The sequence below is a fragment of the Neoarius graeffei genome, chromosome 3 (assembly GCF_027579695.1).
Source record: "Neoarius graeffei isolate fNeoGra1 chromosome 3, fNeoGra1.pri, whole genome shotgun sequence".
NCBI lineage: Eukaryota > Metazoa > Chordata > Actinopteri > Siluriformes > Ariidae > Neoarius > Neoarius graeffei.
Genome location: NC_083571.1, coordinates 116,065,818 through 116,083,716, shown reverse-complemented (window position 1 = coordinate 116,083,716; position 17,899 = coordinate 116,065,818). Strand labels below are relative to the sequence as shown.

General features: G+C 38.6%; 2 protein-coding genes across 11 annotated transcripts in view; both read right to left on the bottom strand.

Moving 5' to 3' along the window:
- Positions 1 to 390: 390 nt before the first annotated feature.
- Positions 391 to 5,331, bottom strand: ccr6a (chemokine (C-C motif) receptor 6a). Its single transcript, XM_060917955.1, has 2 exons — positions 5,119 to 5,331; positions 391 to 2,290 (listed from the first exon to the last, which is right to left on the bottom strand). The coding sequence occupies exon 2, from the start codon at positions 2,273 to 2,275 to the stop codon at positions 1,118 to 1,120; it is 1,158 nt and encodes a 385-aa protein (XP_060773938.1). The 5' UTR covers positions 2,276 to 2,290; positions 5,119 to 5,331; the 3' UTR covers positions 391 to 1,117.
- A 97-nt stretch (positions 5,332 to 5,428) lies between these two features.
- The window catches only part of cep43 (centrosomal protein 43), a 78,794-nt gene continuing 66,323 nt past the window's right edge, over positions 5,429 to 17,899 (bottom strand). For 2 of the 10 annotated variants that reach the window (XM_060917947.1, XM_060917951.1), the window contains 8 exons: positions 16,129 to 16,328; positions 14,236 to 14,304; positions 13,475 to 13,564; positions 13,244 to 13,353; positions 8,801 to 8,842; positions 8,626 to 8,662; positions 5,817 to 5,895; positions 5,429 to 5,601 (listed from right to left, as the gene is read on the bottom strand). In XM_060917947.1, coding sequence (XP_060773930.1) covers positions 5,527 to 5,601; positions 5,817 to 5,895; positions 8,626 to 8,662; positions 8,801 to 8,842; positions 13,244 to 13,353; positions 13,475 to 13,564; positions 14,236 to 14,304; positions 16,129 to 16,328 — 702 coding nt within the window. In that variant the 3' untranslated portion in view covers positions 5,429 to 5,526. Of the gene's footprint in view, positions 5,602 to 5,781; positions 5,896 to 8,625; positions 8,663 to 8,800; positions 8,843 to 11,543; positions 11,662 to 13,243; positions 13,354 to 13,474; positions 13,565 to 14,235; positions 14,305 to 16,128; positions 16,329 to 17,899 lie in introns of those variants that run through there. The other 8 variants (XM_060917950.1, XM_060917948.1, XM_060917949.1 and 5 more) reach the window with 8 other exon arrangements.

Genomic DNA, 17,899 nt, shown 5'->3' with positions numbered 1-17,899 from the left:
TCGCATCGCTCCTGTGGAGGACGGCCCCATGAGGACAGTTGTAAGTCACACTTGGAAGACGCTCTGGACACTTACAGTAATGCTTTTATGGCTGAGGACTACAGTTGACTTGCTAACTTTAGGACTGCAGTTGTCATGAACAGTTCTGCACTCAAGTTTCCATCAATGAAGAGTTTATAACATCAAAACTGACTTCATGTTAAAACTTTTAATGTTATAGTCACGTTGTCTGTTGTTGCCCAAATGAGGATGGGTTCCCTTTTGAGTCTGGTTCCTCTCGAGGTTTCTTCCTCATGTCGTCTGAGGGAATTTTTCCTTGCCACCGGCTTCATCATTAGGGATAGATTAAGGATAGCTCATGTTTAAAAAGTCATTAAAATTCTGTAAAGCTTCTTTGCGACAATGTTTATTGTTAAACACGCTATACAAATAAACTTGACTGAGTTCACCTGGATGCTTAATTGTAAACAAAGACAATAATTTTAATTTCCAACATAGGAATAAATTGAAACATGTACCTTTATTTATACTAATACTCATGTTCATCAGTTCTCTGAAGCACTGAGGAACTAACTACGTGCACCATCACGAACTGTAGCTGTGTCTCAGTTTATTCAGTGGTCACAAACCTCAGAAAAGCCACTTCTAACTACTAATGCACTCATACCAAATCCATACACTGAAGTAATATCTGACGATCCTTTGCTGGTACCTGGGACGCATCCCATGTGGAGACCAATCCAGCTCCTGCACTTGCTTCTCCTTCACCAAGTTGATAAGTAACAAGGCGTGTGTGCATGTGAGGATTCAGTAGCTCCAGTGAACTCAGCACACCACAGTGGTGCAAGAATACATCAGTGCAAAAACCAGAAAGTTTATTTTATACATTTGAAGCTCATATTGTTTATGAAAAAAAAAAGTGACAGTAGACAGCAATATACATTAAACACTATGTACAAATTAAACAAGGATTACTAAACAGGAATGAGAGACCTTCTTACATGCAATTATTTTTATTTAGGAAAATAAAAACTGGTGGATGGATCTTGCATTATTTTTCTGTGTTCTTCCGTAAACACATCCCAGCTTTAACTGGTAACCAGGGATAGCCAATTTTTCACATCGTGAAGGAGGTGCCGTTTTCATTCCCCGAGCTGTCTACAGATCTTCGGGAGGATAAGTACGCCTCGGAAGTGACTCGTGATGTGCGTCGTGCCCCGATGTAGCTCTTCCCCAGGCACCAGAGGTCCTCCACGACCTTGCGGAAGTGGTTCCTGAACTTCACACCAATGAAGGCGTAGAGCAGTGGGTTGAGACAGCAGTGCAGGTAGGCCAGGCTCTCAGTGAGGATCAGCAGCAGTTGTGTGTTGTCATAGTCGCTGCATTCTGATGGTGCGAACATGTACGAGAGGTCATACAACAGTGCTGCGTTGTAGGGTAGATGACAAATGATGAAGACCAGCACCACGGTCAGGACCACACGTACAGCCTTGTGCCTTTGGAAGTTCTTGGCACGTAGGAGTGTGATCACCACACTGGAGTAGCAGAAGCCCATGACCAGCAACGGTAAGAAAAACCCTACAGCCACTTGGGAACTCGGCACTAGCAACTTGATTTGCTTTGCGGTATCGTTGTCTTTGAAGAGGAAGAAGCACACGTGTTTGTCATCTTCAGGGTCGGGTGGAGCTGAAGTCCAATTCTCCGCCTCAGGCAGATGTGTACTATTAGAGATAATTTCTGGAAAGGCAAAAAATATAAATGTTTCACTGCGTTTGTAGCGCTCGTAGTAGATGAACGTGGGCAAAGTCAGGAGAAAGGCTAAAAGCCAGACTATTGCACAGATTATGTAACTGTACACCAGCATGCTCGAGCGGAATCTGAAAGAGCGGCGAGCTTGGACAATAGCCAAGTAGCGGTCTAAACTGATGCAAGCCAGGAGCAGGATGCCGCTGTACAGGTTGATACTGTAGACACCACGCAACAGCTTGCAGGACCAATTGCCCAAAGCCCAGGCGCTCTGCTCACTGAAGATGATCAGGGGCAGGGCCACGACAAACAGGACGTCTGCTATGGCCACGTTCAGTAGGTAGACATCCGTCATGGACTTGGTGCGCTTGTAGAAAGCGTATGTAAGGATCACCAGGACATTGCCAATAAAACCTACAATGCAGATAAGGGAGTGCACGTAGACCTGCAGGTAGTACTTGATATTGTTTATTGAGTTACTATTCATCTCACATGGACTTGAGATATCGTCGTCATAGCTGTAGTTCATTTTCAGCTCTTGAGACTGTGGAGAAAAGAAGAACAAGATCAACTGTGAGCTCCTGCTCCCTTGCGCATCTCCCCGCTCTCGCTTATATCAGAATGCAAGCAATTGAAGGAACAGCACACTTATTATGAATGTTGACTTCAACAAATAATGAACCCTGAAACAAGTAAAGAGCAGTGTCTCTCCCCAGGGATTTCAAACAGCATCCTGGTAAACTGTCATTTTGAAATAGTGTCAAAATCCACCCTGTGCGTTTTGTAAATACATTCAGTTGGTAAACAGGAAATCAATGTGCGACAGACCTGAAAACGGTAAACACGGTATAGAACCCCAAGCTGAAGCTCGGTACCAAATATCAAGCAGCTGTGATTTGTAGTTGCTGAGAAAAAGGGTGTTTCGGACAGACAGATGGACAGAGGTAAATCAGTACGCCCCTATCCTTTGGAGCGGGAGTATAATGAAAATATGAGGGGAAAACATTTGACTAAAAAGTTAACATGGCTTTTTCACCCATCTTATTTTGCCATAAAATGTTGTCATAGATGTTGAATTGGCTCTGCCAAATTAACACAAGTCACTGTATTTCTCAGCTTGCCAGATTTTATCTAAACTGATTTCTAAGTAAGACATAACGCAAGTCCAAAAGTCTTGCTCAAGGGTTGTTCTGGAAAGCTCTTATAAAACACAGAACCATCATGGCGTCATTGACCATAATCCCACACCAGTGTCAAATAAACAGGACATGGTGTATCTTAAATAAGCGCAATGCAGACTGACAGAAGGCAGGACTGAGTCTCGCCCCCCCAAAAAGTCATTTTTAAACTCAGCAACATGACGCACACACACTCCAAAGTAAAACCACCTTATTAAAATGAAAAATCAGAATGTTTAATGTTGCTTTGAAGCAAGTTGCCATTTTCATAATGCAGAAAGAGGAAATTTGCAGGAACCAGGTCACATACATGTTCAAAAAGCCACCAAAAGCCATGAGTCAAGAAGATTCATTGCCAATGACCTATTTTATACAGTTGAAGCATTTTCAGAAAATTACCAGAGGAGTCAATGTACCAGAACTCACTCACTCACTCACGCAAACTACAGGACTGTGTCGGGAATTAGTTTTTGTGTGTATTTATTAAATTTTTTCTCCTCTCCTTTGTAGCACTGCTTTCCTTTAGCAGGTTTTAAATAAATGGTTTCAGTCATATCCAAACACCAGATGGGTAAAACCACAGAAAATATGAACTTGTGGGTTTTTACGAATACGCTTCTCCCACACATCAACAACTGCATGTTTGGAACCTTACCTGAAATACTAATCTAGATCACTGGTTTCCAACACGGAGTCAGTAAAGCAGAGCTACAGGGTACGCGACTTTAAAAAAAATTGTTCCATCACTTCTTAGCCAACTTGTATTTATTACTGAACAGTTATTAGACTGGTTGCTTAAAATTGAGGTTTAATCCCAACCTCAAAAACAAGTTAAAAATGTCAAGTGAAACCTGAATACAGTTTCACGAACAAAATAATGTTCATGGACAGTTCAAGAATAAAAAGCAAATCAGACGGCAATTAAAAAGTCTATTATTATGACATTTAAATAATGAGCCAATCATTTGAATACGGTTAGATACATCTTGGACTTTGCTGTAAGGAAATTTGACTAATTGAAGCCGTTACAAACTTCTTTTTACTTATTGGTCACGGGACAAGTAATTGAACTTTAAAAAAAAAATAAAATAAAAAGGGGGGGGGGCAGAGAAATGAATATCCAGTACCAGTCAAAAGTTTGTACACCCCTACTCATTCATAGGTCTTTCTGTATTTCAGATGTTCTACTTTGTAGAACAATACTGAAGACATCAAAACTATGGAATAACGTCAGAAACATATGGAATTATGTAGTAAGCAAAGGAAGTGAAAAAAATTGTTTCATATTTTAGATTCTTCAGCATATCCAGTGTTGCCCTTGATGGCGTGTTGCACACTATTGTCGTTATCTTAACCAGCTTCACGAGGGAGTCACCTGGAATGATTTTCAATTAACAGGTGTGTCTCGTCAAAAGGTAATTAGTGCAACTTCTTGCATTCTTAATGCGTTTGAGATCAAATAGTAAATAATAAAAAAATACAGTAAGTGGCCCTATTCTACACCACAAGTGTAGTAATCCATACATATTACATCAAGAACCGCTCAACTCGGTAACAAGAAACGACATCCATCATTACTTTTAAGACATGGAGGAACTTTTAATTAATAAAAAATAAAGAAAGAACATTGAATTCGAATGTGTACAAATTTTTGATTGATACTGTATAGAAGGAAAAAAAGCCACACGCATTGCAAAAAGCAAAAAAAAAAAAAAAGTGTCTGAACTGTTAGTAATTATTAAATTAGCAATTAATAAGTGTTTAAATTTACATCAGGTAATTGGTAATTTTTAAAATCCATACGGTATATTAACAATTCTGCTTGTAAAAATGTGACAATATACCACTCCTTTTTAAACAGAGCATCATTGCTTAGCTGGTCAATGATTATGATTATTTTTTAGCAATAATAATCTTGTTTTCTATTTATTTTGTTGAATAAAAAAAATTAAAGGAAATAAGCTTAAAAAAAGGGGGGGGGGGGAAGCAACCATAGCCATAGCAGCTTAATGAAACTTAAACTAAATATAATATAAAGGTACAAAACTGTTTTAGAGTCTGCTTGGACAATTTGGTGGTGATAATAATAATAATAATAATAATAATAATAAACACTGAAAAAAGCTAGCCTGTTGTAAAATGAAAGAAAAAAAAAAGTAATGAAAATAAGTTAAGAGGAAACTGAAGTTCTTACCTGCTTCGCCACAAGTCTGTTTCACAGCTGTTGTCCTGTGTGACTGTACGATCAGCGCCGTGTGCACGCATGCACTTGAATGAGGTGGAGTCTTTGATAAAATCTCAAAAGACCTTTGAAGACGTTGCTCGATCTCTTGGGTGTTAGTATTTACAACCAGAATCATTCCGGTTTAAAAAGACACACGCGCACAGTAATTTTGGAACAAATTTCCACAGCTGATGGGTTTAATACACAGAAAAAAAGGTATAATATATCTCAGTTTAAACTGTGGACTCAATAAACTCAATAAACCACAAATGGAGGAACAACCAGGAACAATAGAGCTTTAATAGGAACTGGCGATATGTAGTTTCACAATGATAATACACATAAATAAACAAAAGGACTATTAAGTGTTCCTGCGTGTCACGCCACGTCTTCCATGTAATCTGCAGCTGGACTCGTCTGAGACATGCTCACGTCTTGGGTGATCTCTTCAAGCTGGAAAAAAAGACCCAGAGAAGTCATGAATGGAGGTTTGATGTGTGTTATGTTGGTGAAGGAGTAACACTCTTGCAGGTGTCAGGTTTACATTTCCCCTTCAAAATACTAATTCATTTCCCTTGCCGTACAAAACCTGGCATTACGAGAGCAACTGCTGCGTCTTATCAAAGCCACAACCTGATGCCGTGTCAAGGAGATTCGTCAGGAGTTACCCTGTCGCTGAGATCTGGTCCCTCGATAGAGGCCTCTTCAATCTCTTCGCTGATGCTCGGCTCACTCTTCGAGTTATGACTGTGGAAGAAGTGAAGCATAAGTAGAAGAAAAAGCAATAACAAGAACAGCAGCAGAAGTGAAACATTTTTGGCGAATAATCTGATACACATATATATATTGATATATTTTTGCTCATTTGTGCTCTACAACAACTGGCTACATACTCAGACAAGTTTGTTTTATGTAAGCTGCCGATTACAAAAAAAATATGACTCATACTCAGTTATAAAGGGATTTAAAAAAAAACATGTATATTATGTAAAGAATTGTGTCAGGTATACAACACTTGGGGCATGCTGCTCTTGGAAAACAATCAACGTCCAGATGCTGTGATGTCCCAAAGCATATTATTTTCTAATAACAGCACATCCTAAAGTGTTTTATTCATTCCTCTTATACAACTTTTGACCAATTATGGGAGTTTTAATGTTAGTTCTTGGTATAGACATATCAGACACTCGCTGGCCGTGGCGTGAAAATTGTTCATGCAGACGCTCATCTAAGTTTCCAGAAAATCTTATAATCTCTGCTTTCCACAGAAATGTATCTGGTTAAGATCTGTTCAGTACTTTGGGAGTAACAGCAGGTTGAAGTCGGTACAACAGAGTAAAAACTCTGCTCGCGGGACGTCGGGAAACTGCCGGTGCTTTTCTTTTTGAGTCACGGGAAAGCAGTCAGGCTCTCTCTCTCTCTCCTGATCAGTTTCCCACTGGATTACTCGTCAATATCAATCAGATCACTTTTATAGGGATGTTCTCTCGCTTTCAGTTTCTGATGAAGGATTCAGCAAAATTTTCCGTCGGCTAGTTTTGATGTTCTGATTCATGGGAGACTTTGAAGTGAGTTTTCATAGCTTTACCTACTTATTTTTTCAAATCAAACTGATTCCTGTAAAGAAATAACTATTTTAGAATATAACTGGAGTTGTTCTGATGAAAAACATTGACGTCTTGGTGGTCGGAATGAGGTTTAAAAAAAAAACCAGAAGTCAGAAACGTGAGTGTCGATTTCAGTTCCGTTAATGTGAATTGTTTATTGGATGTGGATCAGACAGTTTTTCGGGTTTGCCTTGAAAGCTGTGAATATTAAATCAAAATAATCATTTAAAATAAAAACACTAGCAGGTCCCACTGAGAAATACAAAGGCCTACAGAGCACAAAGAGGGGATTAGAAATATTGTATTACTTTATTGTGTACAGATGTTTTTACCCGGCGGCACGGTGGTGTAGTGGTTAGCGCTGTCGCCTCACAGCAAGAAGGTCCTGGGTTTGAGCCCCGGGGCCGGCGAGGGCCTTTCTGTGCGGAGTTTGCATGTTCTCCCCGTGTCCGCGTGGGTTTCCTCCGGGTGCTCCGGTTTCCCCCACAGTCCAAAGACATGCAGGTTAGGTTAACTGGTGACTCTAAATTGAGCGTAGGTGTGAATGTGAGTGTGAATGGCTGTCTGTGTCTATGTGTCAGCCCTGTGATGACCTGGCGACTTGTCCAGGGTGTACCCCGCCTTTCACCCGTAGTCAGCTGGGATAGGCTCCAGCTTGCCTGCGACCCTGTAGAACAGGATAAAGCGGCTACAGATAATGAGATGAGAGATATGTTTTTACCCAGTTAGCATAATTAATACTAATTAAATACTAATTTGCATAATTTGTTTATACTCATTTTTAAACTTTGTTTTCAGTCTACAGCCATCTATGTTCCTGCCAATTTCCATGTAAATATCTTGAAAAATAGAAAAGTTATGAAGAAGAAAAGCATTTGATCTCATTGGTTAATGAGGCCCATTTTGGACCATGTGATCCTCAAACAGAATATTACAGCAGTTTAATAAAAATTAAATTGTTTCTTCAATCTTTGATTTGTAATATCTCAAGAACGGATAAATATTAATTCTGTAAAAAGTATATTGTTTTGCATTCAATTCTGAATTCATTGAGAGCAGTTTCAAGCAATTTGGACTGAATTTTCACCTGATATGCCGACTTGGTATCATTTATGTTATAGCAGCTATAAACAGTCGTTCCCTGACCAACCTCTCTCCCTCCGCCCCCATCTTTATTCAAGTTAATGAGACAATTTTAACAGCAACTTTTTTTTTTTTTTAAATGTTTACTTATTAACCTTAGATTACGGCACGTAGAATACCAATAAGAGACATTCTAACCGATTTGAGAATTCAACCATGCTGTGTTTTTTAAAACAATAATCCCATTTTTAATGGTGATTAAAAAAAATTCATTTCTTTTTTTCCCTATTTTATTCAATTACATGCACCATTCTGCAAGACACCCTCAAGTTAATTGTAGTTTCTAACAATTTACTAATGATAAACAATGTCTCTTAATTTATAAAATCTAACATAATTCTGGGGAAGCCATGGCCTAATGGTTCGAGAAACAGCTTTGGGACCAAAAGGTTGCTGGTTCGATTCCCTGGACTAGCTTAAGTGCCCTTGAGCAAGGCACCGAACCCCCAATTGCTCTGGCAAGAGTGGTGGCATACCTTGTGTCTGATTAGCCAAAGAAAAACTGATAATGTGATTATCAGTTCGGGCATTGAACCTGACCGACTGGCTGAACATAATTCTAACATTTCAATATTTTAAATATCTCCAATGAATGCCTTAAATTAAAGGACTGTTTCATTCCATTCAATTTCATCAGTTCCTGTTTTTTTCTCAGGTCAAGTTTGTTTGTTTCACTTTCATCTCTCACAGAAGAAATATCAGCTGTACAGAGCAGAATGAAACGAACCTGTTGAAGTCGTCATCATAATCAAGCTCTTCATCTGCTGAAACAATGAAAGGAGGCGTCAAAAATAAAATCAATCCAACACACGACGAGCAGGTTATAAAATACACACCTGAACAAAGAAAACATGAAATTTAAACCTATACAAGAAGCGGCTTAGGAGTTAAAAATCTCTCACCAGGCAGCGTTTTTAAATCCTGAAGGCCTTTGTCTTTTGAGTCTGATGCGTGCAGAACAGAAGAGAGGAAAAAAAAAAACCCAAGAACATTAAAAACCACCCTGTGGCAAGACGTGTTATTGAGGTTACCACACCATGACTGAACACATATTCAGCTCTATGTTTAATGCAGACATTTTGCTGACTGATGGTGAAATTTCTGGTATTTGGAACCATTGTGTTTTCCGCAGCCTCCTTCCTCTTTCTAAAATGCTCTGTTCTGTTATATATAAATTTACACACACACATGGGTCAAAAACAAAATACGAGTATGAGAATTTAGTTTTTTAAACAAGAAAATTGAAAAAATTAATGACTATATCTACAGTACCAGTCAAAAGTCTGGACGCTTCTAATTCAATTACATTTTTCTTTACATTTATTAATTAAAAGTCACTTCATGTCTTAAAGTAATGATGGATGTCGTTTCTCTTTACTTAGTTGTTCGGTTCTTGACAATAATATGGATTACTACAGCTGTGGTGTTGAATAGGGTTATTTATGGTATTTATTATTATTTACTATTTAATCTCAAACACATTAAAGAAGGCAAGAAATTGCACCAATTAACTTTTGACGAGGCACAGCTGTTAAATGAAAAGCAAAACATTCCAGGTGACGACCTCATGAAGCTGGTGGATATTTTGAAGAATCTAAAATATCAAACATATTTCGTCTAACACTTTTCTGTTTACCACATACAGTGGTGCTTGAAAGTTTGTGAACCCTTTAGAATTTTCTATATTTCTGCTTAAAAATGACCTAAAACATCAATCAGATTTTCACACAAGTCCTAAAAGTAGATAAAGAGAACCCAGTTAAACAAATGAGACAAAAATATTATACTTGGTCATTTATTTATTGAGGATAATGATCCAATATTACATATCTGTGAGTGGCAAAAGTATGTGAACCTCTAGGATTAGCAGTTAATTTGAAGGTGAAATTAGAGTCAGGTGTTTTCAATCAATGGGATGACAATCAGGTGTGAGTGGGCACCCTGTTTTATTTAAAGAACAGGGATCTATCAAAGTCTGATCTTCATAGCACATGTTTGTGGAAGTGTATCATGGCACGAACAAAGGAGATTTCTGAGGAGCTCAGAAAAAGCGTTGCTGATGCTCATCAGGCTGGAAAAGGTTACAAAACCATCTCTAAAGAGTTTGGACTCCACCAATCCACAGTCAGACAGATTGTGTACAAATGGAGGAAATTCAAGACCATTGTTACCCTCCTCAGGAGTGGTCGACCAACAAAGATCACTCCAAGAGCAAGGCATGTAATAGTCGGCGAGGTCACAAAGGACCCCAGGGTAACTTCTAAGCAACTGAAGGCCTCTCTCACATTGGCTAATGTTAATGTTCATGAGTCCACCATCAGGAGAACACTGAACAACAATGGTGTGCATGGCAGGGTTGCAAGGAGAAAGCCACTGCTCTCCAAAAAGAACATTGCTGCTCGTCTGCAGTTTGCTAAAGATCACGTGGACAAGCCAGAAGGCTATTGGAAAAATGTTTTGTGGATGGATGAGACCAAAATAGAACTTTTTGGTTTAAATGAGAAGCGTTATGTTTGGAGAAAGGAAAACACTGCATTCCAGCATAAGAACCTTATCCCATCTGTGAAACATGGTGGTGGTAGTATCATGGTTTGGGCCTGTTTTGCTGCATCTGGGCCAGGACGGCTTGCCATCATTGATGGAACAATGAATTCTGAATTATACCAGCGAATTCTAAAGGAAAATGTCAGGACATCTGTCCATGAACTGAATCTCAAGAGAAGGTGGGTCATGCAGCAAGATGACGACCCTAAGCACACAAGTCGTTCTACCAAAGAATGGTTAAAGAAGAATAAAGTTAATGTTTTGGAATGGCCAAGTCAAAGTCCTGACCTTAATCCAATGGAAATGTTGTGGAAGGACCTGAAGCGAGCAGTTCATGTGAGGAAACCCACCAACATCCCAGAGTTGAAGCTGTTCTGTACGGAGGAACGGGCTAAAATTCCTCCAAGCCGGTGTGCAGGACTGATCAACAGTTACCGCAAACGTTTAGTTGCAGTTATTGCTGCACAAGGGGGTCACACCAGATACTGCAAGCAAAGGTTCACATACTTTTGCCACTCACAGATATGTAATATTGGATCATTTCCCTCAATAAATAAATGACCAAGTATAATATTTTTGTCTCATTTGTTTAACTGGGTTCTCTTTATCTACTTTTAGGACTTGTGTGAAAATCTGATGTTTTGGGTCATATTTGTGCAGAAATATAGAAAATTCTGAAGGGTTCACAAACTTTCAAGCACCACTGTACCGTAACTCCATATCTGTTTTAGATGTTATTTCATAGTTTTGATGTCTTCAGTGCTGTTCTACAATGTAGAAAATACAAAAACATCTAGGAATGAGTAGGGGTGTACAAACTTGTCTGGTACCGTAATGTTAAATGAACCGAGTAGACTCAATAAACCTGAATCAATATTACGATCTTGGTAACGTTCAATAATTCCATTTTTCACAGCAACACCATCACTGTTTTGAGAAAATCTTGAATACAGCATTTTCCAAATTTCTACCCATAGTCATCTTTAAAAATCAATATGAACAAATACAGTAAAAACAAAAAACAGTCACGTCTGTCTTTTTTCCTTTGCAGTAGCAGCACAACACAGCATTTAACTCGCCAAACCATGACATCTGTCCTACCTCAAACCTTTTGTGGTTAACTTCCTGTTTGAAGCTGATCACACCTATCTGGTTAAAATCAACTCCATCAAACTGCTCTCACACCAAATCCTGTGATTTCCTCCTACCTGCCCACTCACTTAAATATATATACACACACACACACACACACACACACACGTGTCTTTGAAATGATATTATGTAAGCATTTAGGACTGAAAGGGAGATTGCATCTAAAAAGGTATAAAACATGCACAGGAGATGCTTTAAGAGCAGCTGCCAAAATCTGTCTAGAGCGGCGGTTACAATTATCGACACCTTAACGATCTTTTGGCTGTTGAAAAAGTAGAAAAGACTTTCAATACATAAATCGTACATGAATAATTACTCAAACTTCCACTGGGGTGGGGGGGGTATTAACAAAACAGTTTTGATTAATTTTTTTTTTTTACACAGACTTATATTTAGTACAAAATATCTTTTATATAAATATATTGATGTCGGTGTTTATGTAAATGAAGTAATTCTAACGTTTGTAAACAAATGAAGTGATAATGTTTAACCTGCGTCAGAAAATCTTTGTTCCATTTTAAGTATTTTCATAGATCACATTTTGTTGATGATTCGTTGTTGTTTGTATTAATTCCTAGTTTACCAATAAATGTCAACAGGGAATCGACCTTGTAACCACATGAAAATCCAGGTCAAAAGGTCGCGCGTCATTCCATATCAAAGCAAAATATAAAATGTCTACTGATATTGTAATATGTGGTAGATATTTACAACAAACTCCCCCTCACAAAAAAAAATCTAAATGTAATAGAAAAATCTGAATATTTCAAGCATGTAATTTTTTATATGCTCAGAATTGAATTCTGTTCTAATTCTATTTACTGCAATCGGATCCCAAATACTCTATAAACATTCCATTCTATTACGAATCAGAAAAAAAAATTGTAATAAAAATCACAGCACTTTTTTTTTTTTTAAAGTACTTCATCGACTTCAACAATGTGACCCAAAGATCGATCCATAACAGTTGTAAATGTCCCTTAATCCCACATGGTGTCGATAATGGTGGACACCGGTGAAAATGATCACTATTATCAACACCTCATGTGATTCTCAAACGCACGTTTAGATACAAAATGGCGACTGTCAGATGAAAGAGTAAGAAACAAGGTAGGTTTCGACGAGGAGATCATGAAATATCAATGAATTTGATCAGTAAAAACACGTCCATGAGCTTTCCACCATGCTCACCTGCGATGATAACGTCTGGGTTTTCCGAAAAATTGCTGATCGTGCTGCTAAAAAAAAAAAAAAATTCCATCTCAGGTAACGAGCTGTGTCATCAGACGACAAGATCAAAGGGTGAGGCGGGTCTTCCGGTTGATTAATTAACCAATAATAACTGTTGTAACTGAAACTCACCTTTGTAAAATAGTTTTTTATTGGTAAATCTGAAAAGGTGTCGATAATTATAGACTGTCGATAATTGTAGCCGCCGCTCTAGTGCAGTGTAAACAAGGACAGTAATAAAAGGCTGCGGTGAAAGATGACCACTTGCACAGCTGACCTGAAAGGACCTGATACACACAGTACATGAGGATTACTGTATAAAGTGCTGAAAGTATAGCAGCCTCAAGCATCGGATACCAATCCAGTCGAGGTGATGAGAGAGGAGCAGTTGATTTCCAGGTGTGTACACGTTTTCTCACCGTTTTTACTCGAGACTGGGTCTTTTTGGTCGTTTTCTGCACTCTTTACGGGAGGGGTGTCGGACAGGGGTGAAGGAGTTATCCCAGCTGCCTTTGTGGATCCTACTCTCCTACAGAGACAGTCAGTGATTAGTGATTGCAGCATGTCTACTAAGAGGTGGGATGGATTTCTGGCGCACGTAAGAAGCAGAAGAAAGAGAAAGCTAGCAGGAAGAGCAGAGCCCGGCTCACCTGGGCTCAGAGTTAGTGCTGGGCTTGTTCTCAACATCTGAGAACATGTCCTCTCCGTCACCCTCAGTGTCACTGCCTATAGCAGACAGACTGAGGCCAGACCGAGCACACGTGCACGCACACACACACACACACACACACACACACACACACACACACACAGAACAGTCAAAGGAAACACATCTGAGATTAAAAAGATGGGAAGGGAAGGAAATGGTAAAGGCTGATAACAGATCAAGATGAATGGAGTCAGTGAGCCTGTGTAGTTTACACTATTGATTCAAACACACCATTTTAAAAATCACAGAGATTCATAATGCAGTAATGACGAGTCCATGGCACCAAAGGGCCAGAGAGCCTGGTTTTGCACCCATGGGTAAGATGGCTGCACTGGGCTAGAATGGCAGAGTGATCACTCCATGCACACTCACTCATTGAGGCTAGTACCCCTCCTCATTTTGGAGAAGGACGGCCCTGCCAGGCTCTCCTCCCTCTGCGGGTGCTGGCTCCTCACAGGACCAGGGGGAGAAAGCAGACAGACGACAGGCAGTGACAGAAGGGAAGAAACATGTAAAAAGGGAGAAACAAAGAGGAAAAAGGAAGGACGAGGTTGAGTAGACAACAGAGCAGCAATCCAAATGCGCCAAAAGCTGCAATATAGGAGTGCTGATGTGGGAAAAGAAAAAAAAAATCTGGACATATAGCTCAGAATCAGCTACTGAAAGCAACTAATGCACCCTGAGAAGAAAGGAAGTACTTACTCTTTCTGACTAAAGCTCTTTTCAGAAAGTCTCTGCCCTGTGTATGGCTTATCTGTGGAGGGTAAACTACTGTCCCCCAATGCAGTGACGCCACAATAAAAGAGAAGACGCATGTAAGGAAGGCATGTTAAATACACCAACAGTTGTTTACATCTTTTATACCTGTGTGTGTATATATATATATATATATATATATATATATATATATATATTATACACACACACAAACTATATATATATATATATATATATATATATATATATATATATATATATATATATACACACACACACACACACACACATATATATATATATATATATATATATATATATATATATATATATATATATATATATACACACACACACACACACACATACATATACATATACATATATACACACACATACATACATACATACACATACACACACATATATATACACACACACAAAAAAAACCCTCTAAGGAAATAAAAGCAATATTTCTTCAAAAAAAAAAAAACTTTAAAAGATAAAAGCTGCACCTCCATTTAAAAGGTAGGCATGTAACGATTCACCCAATTCATGATTTGATTCACTATATTTCTCGTCACAGTTTGATCATTCCACAATATCTTTGAAACCAATATTAAATGGGGGTGGGTTTTTAAAAAAATATATTTTCCTATTCCATCAACTCATTCATTTTGTTAAATTAAAAAAAAAACCCTCATTTCATTTTCTTAATAACCGACAATAATTATTTATACCCACATTTGTAAAAGTCAGAGTAAAATAGAACAGCCTACTAACTAAAATATTCCTTTTATTAAAACTTAAATATGTTAAAATAACAGGTTTTTCCTTAATAAACTTTTCTGTACATTTGTACGACTTGCATTTGATTCTCTTTTCTCTGAAAACGACGGCTCCGATTTCTTGTTAAATCTATTTGTACAGTCAATCTCAACAGATTGATCCCATTTTAGATGTGGGGTTTTTTTTGTGCGTTTTCACGTCTGCCTCCACTAAAGTCACGTTTCTCCCTGCTACTGTATGTTATTGCACTGTCTGCTGTCTAAGCAATGCAATTACTGTTACGAAAGAAAAAAAAACAACCTAAGAAATTACACAGCCTGATAATCATGATTCTATCTACATTCACTGGATATGAGCAATCACACACTGATTGGCTACTCTACTACTAGGATATCAGCTCAGATACCGTGAGTAGAGAAAAACAAAATGGCGGAGCGCGTTTCTGAACCAACCGAGGACGAAATAAAAACTCTACTCGAAAACAAAACAGCAAAAAATACAAAAGAAAGCAATAAAATATGAAATAAAAGTATTTGATGGTAAGAACTTTTTTTTTTCAAGAATTATCATCACATTTTTCACAAGTTGCTCCGGTCATTTCACCAGTTTGTTTATATTCTAAGCGGAAATTATTTTGTCGGACGTTCTGTATGAAGTTTTTTTTGATTGAATTTGCAAAAAAATAAAAAGGCTCCGTTTCTGAAAATCCAGTGAATGTGGATCGAATAAAACAGTTATTCCATTCAATCTCGTCGTACATGGATTATAGCCATCAGCCCATATATGACTTGATTTCATGGAATAATTGTTAATGATTTTTTTTCCATCAATTCAAGTCTGCAGAAATTTGTATTGCAATTTATCGTCACATGCCTATTTAATAGTAACAGGTTTATAAACTGTTTTAGATGCAAGTTACTGTACGGAATGGGTGCCATTACATTCAGGGTTTAAATTATTATTTCTGATGCGACACACTGGAAATAAAAGTGTGTTTTTAAATAAGTCGAAACATCTAATATGCTCCTGATGTTAGAATCACTGTAGAATGATGAGAAACGAGAATTTGCTCCAAATAGCAGTTTTTACCAGCCATAGGTCTTCTGAGGTTTCGGGAGAGGATCGTCGAAGAACGAGTCCCCTTCCTCGTCATCGTCCTCCAGGCCCAGGTCCAGAGGTCTCCTCAGGGCTGTCAGTTCGTTCCTGCTGGTGATGAACCCTTCACTAGCCACAAAAGCTCTGTTCTTCTGGGAGACCAGGGACTCGCTGTGACTTGGTGGTTCTCCAGCCTGTGGTAAAGGCACCATGGAAACATCACTGTTATTACATATTTCACACTTCATTCATAATTTAAAAAGTAGAGTTAACAATTTTGGCTGAAGCTAGCTGCTTTGAAACTTAAACAACATACAGCATGACCTTTCCAAAACAACCCTCAAGCATGGGTGCCATCTTGGCTAGAACACGTGAAATCTGGAATGAGTCGAGGTGCTTTCTGAATCACTTATGAATATCACAGACAAGCAAAATCACAGATGCCTCGTTGTTCTAAAAATGACTGGAAATCACTCAAATCAATCATTCACGTCTTACTTTTTTAGCCTGTTTACAGAGCCTGGGGTGCACCAGTCAACAAAATCTTTCAGCTGTGCTCTGACCTCACCTTTATCTGAGATTAGCTTAAAAAGAACGTGGAAGGCAAAGTGCTGCGTGTGGAATGGGATGAAATACGGCTTCGTGCAGTTCAAAGATCAACAGCCTGCTGAAACAAACCAACATTAAAGCTAGACTGCCTTTCAGATTTTTCAAGTGTAGGTCATAAAAAAGAATCCCCACCCCCACCTGATTATTTTTGTTTAATGACCGAAAGCTACTGAATTCCAATCACAGACTTCCAATTTTAGTATTTTTGTTTTTTTTAATGGAACAATTAATGAATGTATCTCCACGTGGCTCTAAATTCTCCGCTATTTTTTCCTGCTTCACCATGACCCAATTCAAGATACTACATCATGCATCACGTGGTGGGCTTTCCCTGTTCACGCAAGGCATTGTGGGATACAAATTTGAAACAGGAGAGAAAAATGGAGGACGTGAGTGTGAGAATGAAACGTGAAAGAGCGACTACAGTAACGGAAAGAAAGCGAGAAGAAAAGACGTTATGTTCTATACGAAGGAAAGGAAACGCAGGACCAAACTAATAAATATGGGCGCTCAGCGAGCACCTCGGTGTGATCAGCTGTTCGTTTAGCGACAGAATGATGGAACTGTCAGTGCACGCTCAAAGGGAAACCTGTAGATGGCAGTAATGCAACACTGTGGATGCCAGCTGCCATAAAACCCAAAAGAAGAAGAAGGTAAACCTGCGCATGCGCACACGGACTTCCTCTGTCTGCTTGACTGTGCGAAGTGAGCGATTTCATGCACATTATTTGCTTTAATCCCCTCGAATTAAATAACTTCCCAGCCACAGAATGGTCTGATATTTTGTGACATATTACAGAAATAAACGTCTATCACAATGACCACATTTCAGAGGGAACTAATGTTCACCGATTTTATCAAATCGAAAGGCCGTCTAGCTTTAAATAGCTCAAACTAAAAGTCAAGGAAAATGGCATTTTGACGTGAACTTTACTGACGACGGTTCATTACAGTCAGTCAAACGCTGCCTGTGACATCAGGAGCACGAACAGTATGGTAAACACAGTAGTCATTTCCAAAACTGTCCCAGATAAAAACGCCCAGCTCTGAGTAACTGGCACATGTAATGCCGAGAATGATAACGGGTAAAATAAGCAAATGATAAAGTCATCTCTGAAGTCATGCTGTCCGTATGCTTTATCTACTAGAGATTTAT

Excerpts from the sequence above, each read along its gene's own strand:
- ccr6a (XM_060917955.1), bottom strand. The coding sequence starts at position 2,275 with ATGAACTACAGCTATGACGACGATATCTCAAGTCCATGTGAGATGAAT.